This window comes from Nanorana parkeri, unplaced genomic scaffold (assembly GCF_000935625.1).
Source record: "Nanorana parkeri isolate BGI_ZX_2015 unplaced genomic scaffold, ASM93562v1 scaffold1045, whole genome shotgun sequence".
NCBI classification, from domain to species: Eukaryota; Metazoa; Chordata; class Amphibia; order Anura; family Dicroglossidae; genus Nanorana; species Nanorana parkeri.
Window position 1 is genome coordinate 50,099 of NW_017307313.1, and position 14,353 is coordinate 64,451.

A 14,353-nucleotide genomic window follows, 5' to 3' on the forward strand; every position below is an offset into this window, starting at 1 on the left:
TGCATATCATAACATTTACACCTCTGGTAAATTAACAACCTGTAGACAACTGCAGGGAGGACATTCATTTTAGTTCTTTTTTTTGCAGCTGGAGCTCCCTCTGGAGGTCACTGATCTCCAGAGGTGGACTGCACAGTGCTGCAGAGGGACCCCAACATTTGATTGGTTAGCACTGGGATCTGCATCTTTAACCCTTTCACTGCCACCTCTGTAGCTCTGTTACGGTGAGGCAGTGGAGGGATGAAAACAAGCCTGCGGCCACAAAAGTGGCTGTGGGTTTGTGTTCTGTTAATAAGACATTGCTGCAGAAGTAGGTGACTGTACAGTCACCTGATAACAAATGATATGCCATTGCCACTACTATGCTGCCCCTCTTGCTCCTTCCCTCTGCAGATTCCTAAGCTCACCTGGCTCTTCTGTTTGCCCAGAATCATCATGGAGGGATTCTGAATGCTGAGTGATTCAGGATTCCAAGTTAGTGGAGGAGATGGAGAACATTCACTTCCCAATTTCTTTGTTCAGAACTGTGCACTTGTGGGTGTAGAGCTATCAGACTCCTAGCACAAGAAGCAGCTTAGGGATGGGAGGAATCAGGGGTTTAATAGACCCCCGATGTCTCTATAAAAAGTACCTGCCACAACCATCACGCAGGTGGCTTTTCATCCCTCTTGTGATAGTAGTAAACAGAGGAAAACAAATGAAAGGAGAACTATGGGGTCAGTGTTTTTCCCAAACTAGTGTCCTCCCGTTACCCTAAGCTCAGTATACCGCGAGCTACAGCTCGCGGTATACTGAGACGCCTCAGCCAGAGCGGATCCCGACCTGGACGTCGGGATCCGCCCAGCTGCGTGAGTGACAGCTGGCTCTGCCCACCTCCTCCCCTGTCCGTTCTGCCAGTCAGCGCTGGCAGATCAGAGCGGGGAGAGGGGAATCCAGCCCCTCCCCCTGTCACGGCAGAGAGCCGTGACAGGATCGAGAGGTGAGCGAACCTGGTATGTGTTCGCTCACCTTCCGATCTACTGAGCCGACCTGTGACAGTCTCATTGTCACAGGTCAGCTAGAACTATGAGATGAGTGGAAATCACTCATCTCAAAGTTCTCCATTAAGCAAAAAAGTAAATTATAATAGAATGATTAATTAATAACCCTTGCCGTGGGGTCCCCCCAACACTGCAAGGGTTAAATGCTAATTTAATCTAGAGGGGAAGAGAAAGAGCAACTATACTTATTTTATTCCTCTCTCCCCTTGTGAGACTCTTTACTTTTTATGTTCTCCTAGACAAAAACATGAATTGCAGTGTGATTGATAGACATGTGCATTCATTCTCGTACAAACTAACATTAGGATGAAAATCTACAATTACGGACTTGCATAAAATAAATAACTAATTCAAACATATTCGGATGCATCCGAGTCTTGTCGGAATGTCATTCAGAATGAACTGATGTTGTTAAACGTGAAAAAAAAAAAAAACAGCAAGGGGTCCCCCACCAAATTCATTACAGACCTTAATAACCTGGCGAATCACCCTTCCCATGTTGAGGGCATGTGGCCTAGTATGGTGCAGGAGGGAGGCGCCACACGATCATCCCCCCTTTCCTGCTCTGCCAGGCTGCTGCTCAGATCAAGGGTCTGGTAAGGGATTTTCGGGGGGAGCTAACATTCGAACACAAATCTACAATTTTGGACATGAATGAAAGAAAAAGGAATTCCAACATATGCAAATATTTGACAACAAAAATTCAGATGCATTCGAGTTTTGTCCGAATGTCATTCAGAATGAACTGATATTAAACATCAAAATTAAATTTAAAAAACAGTATGGGGACCCTGAAATTCACAACAGACCCTTCAGGTGTGGTAAAAAAATGTTATGGGGGACCCCATGTCAAAAACAAATGCATGGGGTAAAGATGTAAGCTGGCAAAATATTCAGCTTGCTCGGTCCGTTTCAGATTTTTCGTTATTTAGTTTTTCGGGATTCGGGTCCAAAAGTCAATTCATTTCGGGATTTGTATTCGGGCGATTTGGAATTTTTGCTAATTTCAGATGCGGTAGTATTTACGTTAAATATAAAAAACGCTACCACTATGGTGTATAAAGATACACAACAATAGGTATGATTGATAACCTATTTGCATACAAAAAGAATAGATACCACCTCTGAAGGATAGTGAGGCGGAAAAAAAAAGGTTATACTTCAACCAGTCTCAATAATAAGCCTATTGGCTTACTTTATTAGTATATAGAAAAATATTATTTAGTATAAAAGAGTACAAACACAGTACCATTGTGACAGCAACTCATTAATTAAAATTGGCAACATTGTCAAACATATCACTCTATAAAAAAGACACACATAGGGACAACACCATATCTTGGACCCCTTTTAAATTATTTCATTGAATGCCTTCACTTCTAATAATATTCAGCTCCACTGCTAATATTCATCCTGTTGGTATGGATGCATAAGACAGCAATATACAATTAGCCGGGGGATTATTTGACGTATTAATTTTTGTTGCAGCAAAGTGACATTAGAGAAAAGAAAAAAAATGGTTTTACCCCTACTCAGTCACTTAACATTTAAATAAAAGTAAATAAACGTTGTTCATTAAAAAGTTGTTCTCGTTGTCCAAAATGTGCACATCACTGTACTAAAAAGTAAATATGTCAAATGTAAGACTGCTGAGCCCTCACATGCAGAGTTCACGGTTGAAGGAAAAATTTACTTTGATACAAAAGCTTCATTAGTATTGTCCAGTTTGATCATCTACACAGCTATAGTTTAAATTATTTAAATCTACATTAAAGCACATTTTAAATTCATTAACACCCAGTTAGTAAATGTGTACAGCTGTCTCCTCACATAAATATAATATTTTTAAATAAATATGTAGCAGCATAATCTACTGGTCCTTCCTAAGAAATTGTGTTGAAATAAATAGACTGTTACATATGTTTAAAAAGAAAGGGAGAAATATTGTTACACGCTGGCTAATTAAAGGAGATCCTTGGGAAGGTGTGTTCTTTTAAACATGCTTCAAAGACAATTCTATCTAGAACACACGCTGATCCCATTTAAATAACATTTAATATGGGGATCCAGTGGGTAGCAATAGTGAGTATGTATACTGGGGCAGAGGAAAAGGAAAAAAGGAGGAAGAAGAAATAAAATACATGTGTTTAAAGGAGAAATATGGGGTGAGTGAAATACACTCATGCCAATAGTTAGAGCCGAAATCGGCACGTCGGCTCTATAGATCGAGAACTGAGCGATTACATACTGCTAAACGCTCAGTTCATGATCTTCTCCTCCTCAGGGATTCCATTCATCCAGTGCTTACTGGAGGGACAGACAGTGGAGGGGGCGAGCACAGCTGGCTCTGTCTCTAGAGAGGAAGAGCCAGCTGTCAATCAGGTAGCAGGGTTGATCACAACAATATTGTCGGGATCCTTCCCGAATGGAGTGCAGCTCTGTGCTATCAGCATATAGTGGGCCAGTGACGTACGGTACCTCTGGTTCCGAGTGAGGCATTTCTCAGCCTCGCCCCCAGCACGTCCAGCCCCGCCCCCACCAGTTGAAGCCCCACCCCAGTCCCAAGCTAGTGTGAAGGAGGAAGGGAGGAGACATGGAGGAGCCTCCCTGTTCCTCACTTGCTCATCACTGCTGAGGCATCGAGATCGATGGCCTCTGGGGTTTTTTTTTTCTCTTTTTGATTGGACAGCTTGGACCAATGGCGTTTTGCCTCACCTGCCTCCCCTGACCGCACATTTGTGGGCTATAGTTTTGAGTCACAGGAGGACCTAAGTAAACATCCTCTTGTGACCCTAAAGAGAGCTACAGCCAAAAAAAGGTTTGGCCATAGTTCTCTTTTAAAGGGAGAAGATCATATTACCCCATGAGATCCTTTATAATCAGCTGTTGCTCTCCCTTGATTGCTGCACCATGACCTCTGGTGGCAAAATTCCCAATCTATTACACTGCCCTCATAAGCATTTTCAGCTAGTACAGTCCAGGGAGGAATGAAAATAGTGTATCCAATATTACCAGATGAATAGGAATTCACTGGGTTTCTCATTCAAAATGCTGGTTGATTTTTGCTTAATTTTTGTTTGGTCATATTACCCATGCGCTTCACTTTTGTAAATGGTATTTGTTTTTTGTTTTTCAGAACCTTGCTATAGCTAGTTTAGTTGCAATCAACACTTAATTCATACATTTTTGTTGGGTTTTGGTTAAAAAATCAGCACTGTTGTATTTCTGTGTAGAATGATCTCAGCAATATGAAAATTTTTGTCCCAAAATTTGCTACCATGAGATATTTTCACCACCTGTATAGCATGTCACCTCTGGCTGCAAATTCGCAAAAAGCATTTGTGTGGATTGCATTAGATCTCCAGGAAAAGAACATAAAACACCACATCATGACCTCCTACATGGGGGTTGATTTACTAACCTTATAAACATGCCACGAACAAGTATACACCTCTGTAGTGTGTTCCCTCCCAGCATGATCTATTGGTGGAATCTAGACACCTTTGTAGTGTGTACACACCCAGCAGGTGTGTTGTGCATGAATTGCAAGGTGATGTTGTGTAAATTAGCTCTATGTTGTGTTGCTTACGTTGATGAATGCAGGAATGTAAATGCATGAGCTAACCATTTTTGTCTAAACTGTGAAGCAGCATTATATATGCATCATGTGCATGATTTTTCCATATATGGCATTAGTGGAAATATGCTTTTAGAGACTTTTTGGTTGATAAATACGTTTTGCTGTGTGAAAATCACACGCACCTGGTGCGTGTGTGTGTTTAGGTTAGTAAATCACCCCCATGGCCTCAGAGTTTATAGCATTTAGTAAGCCTTTGACAATGATTCTCAAATGTTCTTCCCAATCTTCAATCAGTCTTCAATATTTTTTTTTTATAGATCATTCTGCCATTTAGGACATATTCATGTATAACATGTGTTTAGATCATTCTGCCATTTAGGACATATGCATGTCTAATATGTGTTTAAGGTCAGTTGATTTGTGTGTACAATGCAGTGATCCATTTGGGTCCACTGGAAGTGTAGATGCATGTGTGCTCAAACATTAAACTGTATGTAAACCCTAAGAATGATTTTTCTGTTATTTTCTTATTATACCACTAATAATGTGTTGTTATATCTGTTTGACACGTGAAAGAAAAATACACTTTAAGAACTCTGTAGAAGCATTTGTTTCTGTTTGCTTACCTATGCCCAAGTATGTATTGTAGTGGCTTGTTGAAAATCGTAGTCATTGTCTAAACATTAGGTGAATGCTTGGGTTAAGCCTGGGGTATAGAAGGGATGGGGAAGCAGTAGTAACAAGTACTATTAAATTGATTAGTATAATGTCTCTTTAGGTATTCTTGATTTTGTGTTTGCCAGATGTCGGTAAGGGCTGCAGAAGGAGATCACTATTGGAAGGGCTACAAAGTAGTCCAAATTTCAGGGAGGAGGCTCATTTTGATTGAGGTTACTTTTCCAAACCTAAAAAGAGGATTAAGGGATCAGGTTTAAAACACAGAGCTTAGAAAAGGGGATTTACTAGGTGGCACTGCATAATCATTCATAGAAGGAGTGATTCTGACCTCTACATAGTCTATGTGGGATTTTGCACATTTGAATGAGAAATGTATTTGAAATTGGAGCAGTGATGGTTAGGTTAAATTAATGACTAGTAACAGATGGGTGCTGACACACCAATAGATGTGTTTCCAGTAACAGACGTTTATTTGTGCAACATAACACCAATGTTTCAGGACCATGCAGCACTCCATTATCAAGGTGGCAAATATGTGCCAAGAGTACTGTTTTAGTTTAAATAGTTAAATAAACCAATTAGAAAAAACCCTGCTCAGTGAATGCCCCCAATGTAAGCAAAAAACGTATACACATTTACAACTCAGCAGGGAACTTACTACAAAGCAATGTAGACCATAGATGACTTGAAACACCAGAAATGGTAGGTTGAGGAAGTCAGCAGTATGTAAAGCCACTGTGCATCCCAATCCCAATAACAATCAACAATATTAAGGATCTTATGTTGTATGTCTTTGGTCTGCCACACTATGTGCATGAGTTTTATCATTATTGAGTAGTCATAGCATACCACGTTTATATAGGCAATAGTGCATTATAAAAATTGCACCACCTCTGCTCTTCCAAAATAGTTTTTATTTTAACCGAAGGAATTGAAGATATATATTCATCCTTGTTGAGATTGAAAGAAGATCATCTGGACCTAGACACTTGGTTGATGCCATACCTTAGAGACTTTAAATAAGCATCTACTACCCTATAGTGGCCAGGAGGAATAAACTCACTCATGAGTTTAAACATGGGCAGAATGATTCATATTTAGGTAGGTTGTGTGGAGAAGAATTGCTTCAACTTAGGTTGAGATTTATGATTTTTCATACTTGCCACACAGTGTCCAGTTGCCCTGGTTGTGGTGACAGTCCTCATCATACTCATTCACTATTTCCTTTTGTTCCTCCTCATAGCCATATTTTTTTTACTAAAAACACACACACAACCTCGCTTATCAACAGACAGCACACAGCTCATTGGCATTGTGGCTGCAGACTGTGATCCTGGTTGCAGGGGAGGCAGGATTAGGGTAAGCATTTCTTATACATTACACACACTGATCTTCTTTTACATTACTCACTTCTTTCTTCTTTACTCTCCACGTATATCTTTGGCATTGTAGCAGGTCCCCTTCTAGTTCTGGGTTGTAAATGTAAATAGGTTATTTGCACACATTGGGAGCATTCAATGAGGAGGGTGTATTCTACTATTTAAACTAAGTCACTACTATTGGCATCTTAATTTTAAAAAAAGTGTCCGAATGCGCCTCCAAAACCTTGGTGTTATGCTAAAAAAGCTTGGTTATTTGCAATGCATTTATTGGTGTGCTAGCATCTATCTACGATTGCACCTACTGTGCCTCCCTTTGCTATGTACCAAATTCTGTTTCTAGCTTGCAGCCAGTTGCAGTACAGACTTTTGTGACATGCAGGTTGATGTATACTACTCTGCAGCCAATGTGTATAATATTAGAGAAAAGGGGCAGCTTTGGCATGTACTGCTTTCTATAGAGAAGTCAACTGAAGTGGTGCTAAATAATTTGCTTGCGTCACTGGATTCATGTGCAGGTCCATAAGCCAAGAGAGGGATTTGCCTATAAATCCACATTTAATAAAGGCAAATCTTAAGTCCCAAGAGATAAGGTCAAAGGCTCTCTATAGATCCAATTATAGGATGAAGACAGAAATTATCTTTTTATTCATAATATTGATTAGGTTTATTACTATGTTTATTTTATTAGCCAATATTTCTGCCAATAATTGTTTATGAACATTAAGAAGGGTTATAGTTCTATAAATATCGAGAACTAGATTATCTTTACCTGGCTGTATGACCAGTGCATTGTGTGTCATTAGTGAGGGTGGGTAAAGGTCTGAATTGTTTTAGCCCATTCAGTTTAAATCAGGCAAATACATTTCAGGTGCATCAAAACAAAAGGTATGAAAAGCCTTTTAGTCATTGCCTAAATAGAAAATCTTCTTCCCTACCAGCATGCTTCCTTGTATTGTGGAAGCAAGGACCTCTTATCAAAGATCTGACTCACACCCTGCTGAGTCAGAGCTAGAGCTATGCTTTTTAATAGGTGGGGTGTTCACTATTCTACTATTCTTTTTTTTTTCTTGGAGGGGCCTTCAGGTTTCTTCCTGGTCATACTTCTAAGTAAGCAGTCAAACTACAGTTGTTTGATTGGAATGGAGGGAGTCTGTTATTGGAATAAGGCTGTAATAATGTATTGCTGGTGGGCCTCAGGTAACCTTTTTAGCTGGTAACTGGGAACCTGTGAAAAGGCAGGGGAAAAGTCAACCCACTTGCCTCCATTTATTTAGTAGTTCAGATTTCAATTTATCAAAACATATGTCCATATTTTCAGCAGCTTCTGGTAATCCTGAATACATGTGCATATTACAAAGCTGGTCATAAGATCGAAATACTCCTTCACAGAAACAGTGAATATCTTTGTTAAATGCAAGTGCCATTTTTATGGAGTTGTGTTTCTTTCGAGAAGATGCATTTGGGCCCCATTCCACACTATGTCTAGAACACACATGCATACACACACACACACACATATACACACACGCACACTAGCTTGAGGTCATGCTGAATTCTTTCAGGCTTAACCCTAACTATTGTAACAATAATTATGTGCCCATAATATTATGTATACTTTGTTTTACATCTAGATCCTGACCCAGGAAGACTGGAACGTGGTACTTTATAATGGCATGGCCAGTACATCTCCATGGGCAGCTCTCTACTTTGTGGCTCTCATGACATTTGGAAATTATGTTCTCTTCAATCTTCTGGTTGCCATTTTGGTAGAAGGATTCCAAGCAGAGGTAATTTTATATTCTGCATTATTTTTTCCACTGTGTCAATATGAAAGCTCTCATAATGAATAGTGAATCTAGTATATAGTATGTCTGCCATAAGCCTAGATAAACATACTGGGCAATGTTTAAAATCATGAAGTGTGTTTTTTAGAAATGTAACCTGACAGCATTTGAGAACCTGCTGCCCTCATTAATCTAAGCTTTAAATAGATGATGATAAAAACAGACTATATTCAGTGATGGCCTGCAAAGTAAATTTGTTTTATGGTCATTTATTGTGTTTCCTAAAATAAGTCAGTTATGTATATTATGCTAATCAAAAGCAGAACTAATTAGATTGTATTTGTTATATCTTGTATTCCCACACATTATACAGCAAATTTGTCATCCTAACATTTGTGCTGTCTTTCTGAGGCCCATCCCAGAGGACCATGCCCTGATTGGAGATTTTGAAAGTGATTGCAAAGTCATGCTTCTCAAATTATAACTGTGACATCATGCAGAAGCCCCCTATGTTGTTGCAATCAGGACAGTGTTGCTATCTTAATATTGTAACATTTTTGTAGATAGCAAATGTTATTCCAGTAAACTGCTCTACTATGGTATCTAAAATGCAGGAGATGTTATATGGAAGAAAATAAAAACAGTTTAATAGTGCAGATATTCTAAGTTACATATTGCTTTGCTGCTTGAATTATATCCTCCTCTCTGCCGATCTTTCTACTCGACATAATAGAACATTAAACCTATGTATGACTAGATACAATGTACAGTTACCAAAACAGCAGGGCTCCCAGAAATGTGTTTAGTCTGCTAGCAAGAATTGTAAAAATGTTATAACTAAGGTAAGGAGGGAAATAGACCTAAAGTTTTTAAGGTGGAACTCGAGGCTGGAAAAAATTACTCCCCAGCATATGGACAATATAATGCTAATTTTGTCTAAACTATGTTCTAGTGCCTTCACCTGTGGGCAGGCCCTTAACATCATAATGCACAATGCAGGATCAACAGAGCGGTAGCCACTGGTCCTGCTTTTCTCAATTAAATAACATGCTTCAGTGATGCCTCAAACCTGCCTGTGAAGTAGCATATCTGTAGGATGAACTAATGCAAAAGTGACATTTACAAGGAAAAATGCCATTTGCCACTACATTCCATGTTCTTGTTAGCTTTGTTATGTTTGTAAGGCTAATAGTCAATGGATTGTCGACAAAGTCTATCGGGAGCTGGGTACTGCCCTGGGGAACATGTACCAATGAAAAAAAAATACATTTCTAAATAATAAATAAAATACTGTTCAGTGGGGAGCAGCTCCCTTAACCATTTGAGTTCTTTGGATGTGGCTGGTACATCCAGGTTTTCAAGTGGTTAAAACAAGCTCACAGCTGCATCAGCTTGTTTCACAGATGAGCTTGTTTTTATTTTGTACAGCTAGCTCCAGGCTTTAATGCAAAAGTGATCAGGGTGGCTGTAGGACCACCTGGTAATTTTACATGACTCATGAGTGCCAAACCTCTTGACAAGCAACCCCCACACCCCTGCTGGACCCCCATCCGCTCTGTGGTTTGGAGGAGCAGGAGAGCCCACAAGCACAACAAACACAGTCAGGAAGGCGATTAGGAGGACACCCTTTGTCCTCTGCAGTGTATGAAACTGGATGCACACAGCAATGAGCATTAATGGATTTAGAGCTGTCAAAAACCCAAATGAAAAGCTGGGTAAACAGCTGATGAAGCACATGTCTGTGCTCGTTTGGCTGGGTCAAAAGACAGAGGGTACTTTAGGGATCCCTGATTTCTCCATTTCTCACCTACTCAATGCTATCAGATAGGGGGCTTGTTAACCCTTCTGTGATAGCAATACATTTAAGTTAACAAGTGTTAAAAAATTCACAATATAATAAAATAAATAAAAATTCACGAAAAAATATAAAAGCACCATTGTTGCCCCATGCACACACATACGAAAGCAAATGCATGTGTAGGATGCACATGATTATGTATTGTTGTGCAACACATATTGGGTGAAGTCTTTAATTTATGGTTAACTCTAAATCAGTGTTTCTCAACCTTTTTTCATTCATTATTTTTTCAGGCTCCTTTTAAATGTATGCAAAATCTCAATGCAACGCAGTCTACAATTAAAAAAATGTATGTGTAAAAATTTTACAAATGATGACTTACCCCGTAAAATCAATACAAAACTCCTATCCTAGACTCCTATCCTAGACAGGGGTCTGGTATTGATTTTAAGGGGGGACCCCAAGAAAAAAACCATATCAGAGTTTCCCTCTTCACATTAGAGCCCCCCCGGTTCACATCAGAAGCCCCCGTTTAGTGACATTAGGAGCCTCCTTCACAATCAGAGTCCCACGTCAGTGCAAATTTGAAGGAACCACTGCAAAAGCCAGTAGACACCCCATGGTGCCATGGCACCTTGGTTGAGAAAGGATGCTCTAAACTGAGCTGTTAAGGCATGTAAAGTGTCACCTACTGATAAAGTTAGCTGCTGTAATTGTTTGCTGTTTTGAAGGGACACGCAGTTTTGAGACTTGACATATTTGATATCTATTTACACTAGTGACATGCGGTACCTCTTGCTCCGAGTGAGGCATTCCCCAGCCCCGCCCCCCTGCGTCCAAAGACCCGCCCTGCTGGCCGAAGCCCGGGCCCCTGTCGTACAAAGCTCCGCCCCCGCCAGACAAAGACCCGCTCCAACCTGTCCCCAAGCTAGTGTTAAGAAAGAAGGGAGGAGACAGGGAGGAGCCTCCCTGTCCCTCACTTGCTCCTCACTGCTGAGGCGCTCTGTCTATGACAGGTTACAGAGCGGGGAGGATTTCCCTGCTGTGTAACCTGTTAGATACCGATCTGAATGGAGAAAAAGCTGTCAGCTTCAGACATGAAGCTGACAGATTTTTCATCCATAATTCAAGGTGAGGTTCTGCCTCATCTGCTTCCGCTGACCGCACATCCCTGATTTACACCACTATTAACACAACCTATTTTTTTTTTTTTTTACAACAAAATTGGGATTACCTTGTGTTTGTATGCATTTTCACTTTAGCGTATTTTTTTTTGCTCAAAATATAGACTAGATAAACATAAAATATTGTGTAACCTATACAACTACCAAATTTTTATTTTTCTGCGCCTCTTCTTTCATAAAATATATAATTGCTTGGTGGTTTTAAGTAATTTTAATTCCAAAAATACAGATTTTAATGTGCACTAAATAAAAAAATGTTTCAGAGGGGTACTGGTTAAAGGTTTCAACTGCAACATAAAAATCCACAATTCCTTTAAATAACATGCAGGAAGACTTAAACTTGCAAGTGAAGTGGCACAAAAGCAAAAGTGACAATTAGAAAGAAAAAAACATACCATTTAAATTGTTGCTAAATTACATTTCCTGGCCGCTTGGTTCTGTTTGTAAACAAAGTACTCAGGGATAACCTTCAACATCCATACCTGACCCTTATCCTAGATGATTGTAAGGGTTAATTGCACGAACAAAAGGCATGCATTTCCCCATAAAATCTATGTCATACCCTTATACCTAACAAGGGTATGCTTTGGCATCCATGTTTGCAGCCAAATTGGGATGACACCTATTTTATATTTATTCACAACATATAAACTGAAACAATGCTTCTTACAGTTTTAAATGCTTTTTACTTTATAAAAGTTTATTTTCCTTTGTTTGTAATGTTAGGAGGGCCTTTAAGGGTTTGTGTTAACCCTGTCTGTACTGTATTGGCTGATTTCATTATAATTTGTAATGTAGACTTTAACACTCCCTGTCCTGACAAAGGGTTAAACGAATACAACCCTGGCTTTTGCATTGTATGTTAAGGAAAAAAATAAATTTCACATAGACCTGTACAAGTGCCCAGAAAAACTTGGATTCAGCCATTTTGCATGCTGAAAAAAATCTAAAATATAAGAAATATTTAAAAAAAAAGATGTTTTGGTTTGTGGTGTGAATGGGAACAAATAACGTAGTGGGGTTTTTGCAATTTGATTGCAAAACTGGAAATACTTTAACCACTTCAAGACCAGGTGTTTAGACCCCCTTCCTGGCCAGGCCATTTTTCAGTATTCAGCGCTGCGATACTTTGACTGACGTTTATTAGACTCCATGCACACAAAAACTAAAACAGCATGGGGTCCCTTCAAAATTCATACCAAACTTGTATGTGGGCCTCCTCTTGAACCATGCAAGGCCACATTCCCTCAACATAGAGAAGCTAGAGGGGGAGAGCAGCAAATCTTCCCTTGTCCTGGCTAGGCAACTTGCCCCCATTTTGATAAGGGACGTGGCCCCCACATCCAGTTACCAAGAGGATGTGGGGGACTGCAGGGAGGAGGGGTCTTTAAGGGGCCCCATATATCCAGGTAACCCCTATGTGAAGGCGTAAGGCAGGGGTTTCAAATCTAAACTTACTGAGGGCCATGCCGAGGGTTGTGAATAAAATCAGGGGCCAGACATCTAGAAGAAAAAAAAAACCCTGCTGCTTGCCGTGGTACAAAGCTAGCGACCACTAATCATTATATGACAGTCCTGGTGTCCTGTGTGTGAGGGCACTACAAGTGTCAGCAGTCCCTGTCCATTATATGACACTCCTGTTTGTGAGGGCGCATTATATGGACAGGGACTACTGACACTCTTAGGGGTCTATTCACAAAGCTGCCGAAGGATCTGGCCGTAGACACACACAGTCAGTCCCAGATAGACACAGCGGAACTTGCCAAGAGCTGCTGAGACCAGAGGTGCAGAGGAATGTGCTGGTGAAGAGAAACCTCAGCTCAGGAGGGAGGTGTGGTCGAGGACAAACTTGAGAGTGAGAAGAAACCTGCTGCCCAGGTGGGAGGTGTTCTCAGAGGGCGGCCGGCTGAACTGCCAAAATCTTGGGGCAGGCTGTTTCTGGCCCGCAGGCCTTGTAATTAACATATGTTGCATAAGGGGTACAGGGTACCCCTGGTTACTTATTTTTTTTAAAGTAGTAAATAAAGATACAACACATTGCAATGTTGATTAAAACCTGCCTGGCGTCTCCCTCTGAAACCGTGATCTACTAAAGCTGTTGACATAGTGTACACCGACTACAGTTTTTCTGGCTTTTTCTATAAAATAATACACTGTAATTTTGATTTCTTGCATACAACCTGCCCGGTATCTTACTCTTAAACTGTTGGCTACTAAAGTAGTTTACAGAATGTGCATCAAGTCTGTCAAAAAGACCACAAAAATTGAGAGAGGCGGACACCTTTTTCGTTATGCTATAAATACCCTCCACATTGTCAGAAGAGTCCAGGGATGCAGTTGGGGCCTAAAAACTGCTTTATGGGGCATGTCCTGGCCAAGCACATGTGATGATGCAGACTCAGAGAGCTCCCACTTCATTTGCTCCTAAATAGTATTGCAACATGTTATTCTCACCCATAAACCTCTGACAAGCATGCCTAAAAGGGGTAACACCAGCACATTGGCAGGTCCTGGCAGTCAGAAGCATCAGGGTGGTGGGGCAGTTGTGGGATGGCGTACCTTTCTGATGGACATTGGTAGGTCCTGTCATGGCGCACGGAGGCACCGCTCTCCGATCTCCTGGGACCACAGACACGTTCCCAGCGTTTCTCTGCTGTGGCTGTGCCTCGGAAGCATGGTTCTGTGCTTCAACGTGCATGCGTTTCAGGTGCTGTGCTGGTTACGGCATCGGGGCCATCTCTGTTGGTGGGGGTCATATGCGGGGAATCCTGGTGTGACGTCTAGAAGCCCCAATAGAGATCTAGCATTCACAGCAACTGACAACACGCAAAAACTCACTTCCTCCCAAGCAACACAAGCCTTCAGCAATACTCTGAGCACCGCCCTACCTCCACCTCTGTTTCCACT

The 14,353-nt window shown here is 40.7% G+C and overlaps 1 protein-coding gene across 1 annotated transcript in view; it reads left to right on the plus strand.

Moving 5' to 3' along the window:
• Positions 1-14,353, plus strand: part of CACNA1I (calcium voltage-gated channel subunit alpha1 I) — a 191,161-nt gene that overhangs the window by 20,246 nt on the left and 156,562 nt on the right. The window contains exon 5 of the mRNA XM_018567416.1: positions 8,312-8,467. Within this exon, the coding sequence (XP_018422918.1) occupies positions 8,312-8,467 (156 nt within the window). The remainder of the gene's footprint in view (positions 1-8,311; positions 8,468-14,353) is intronic.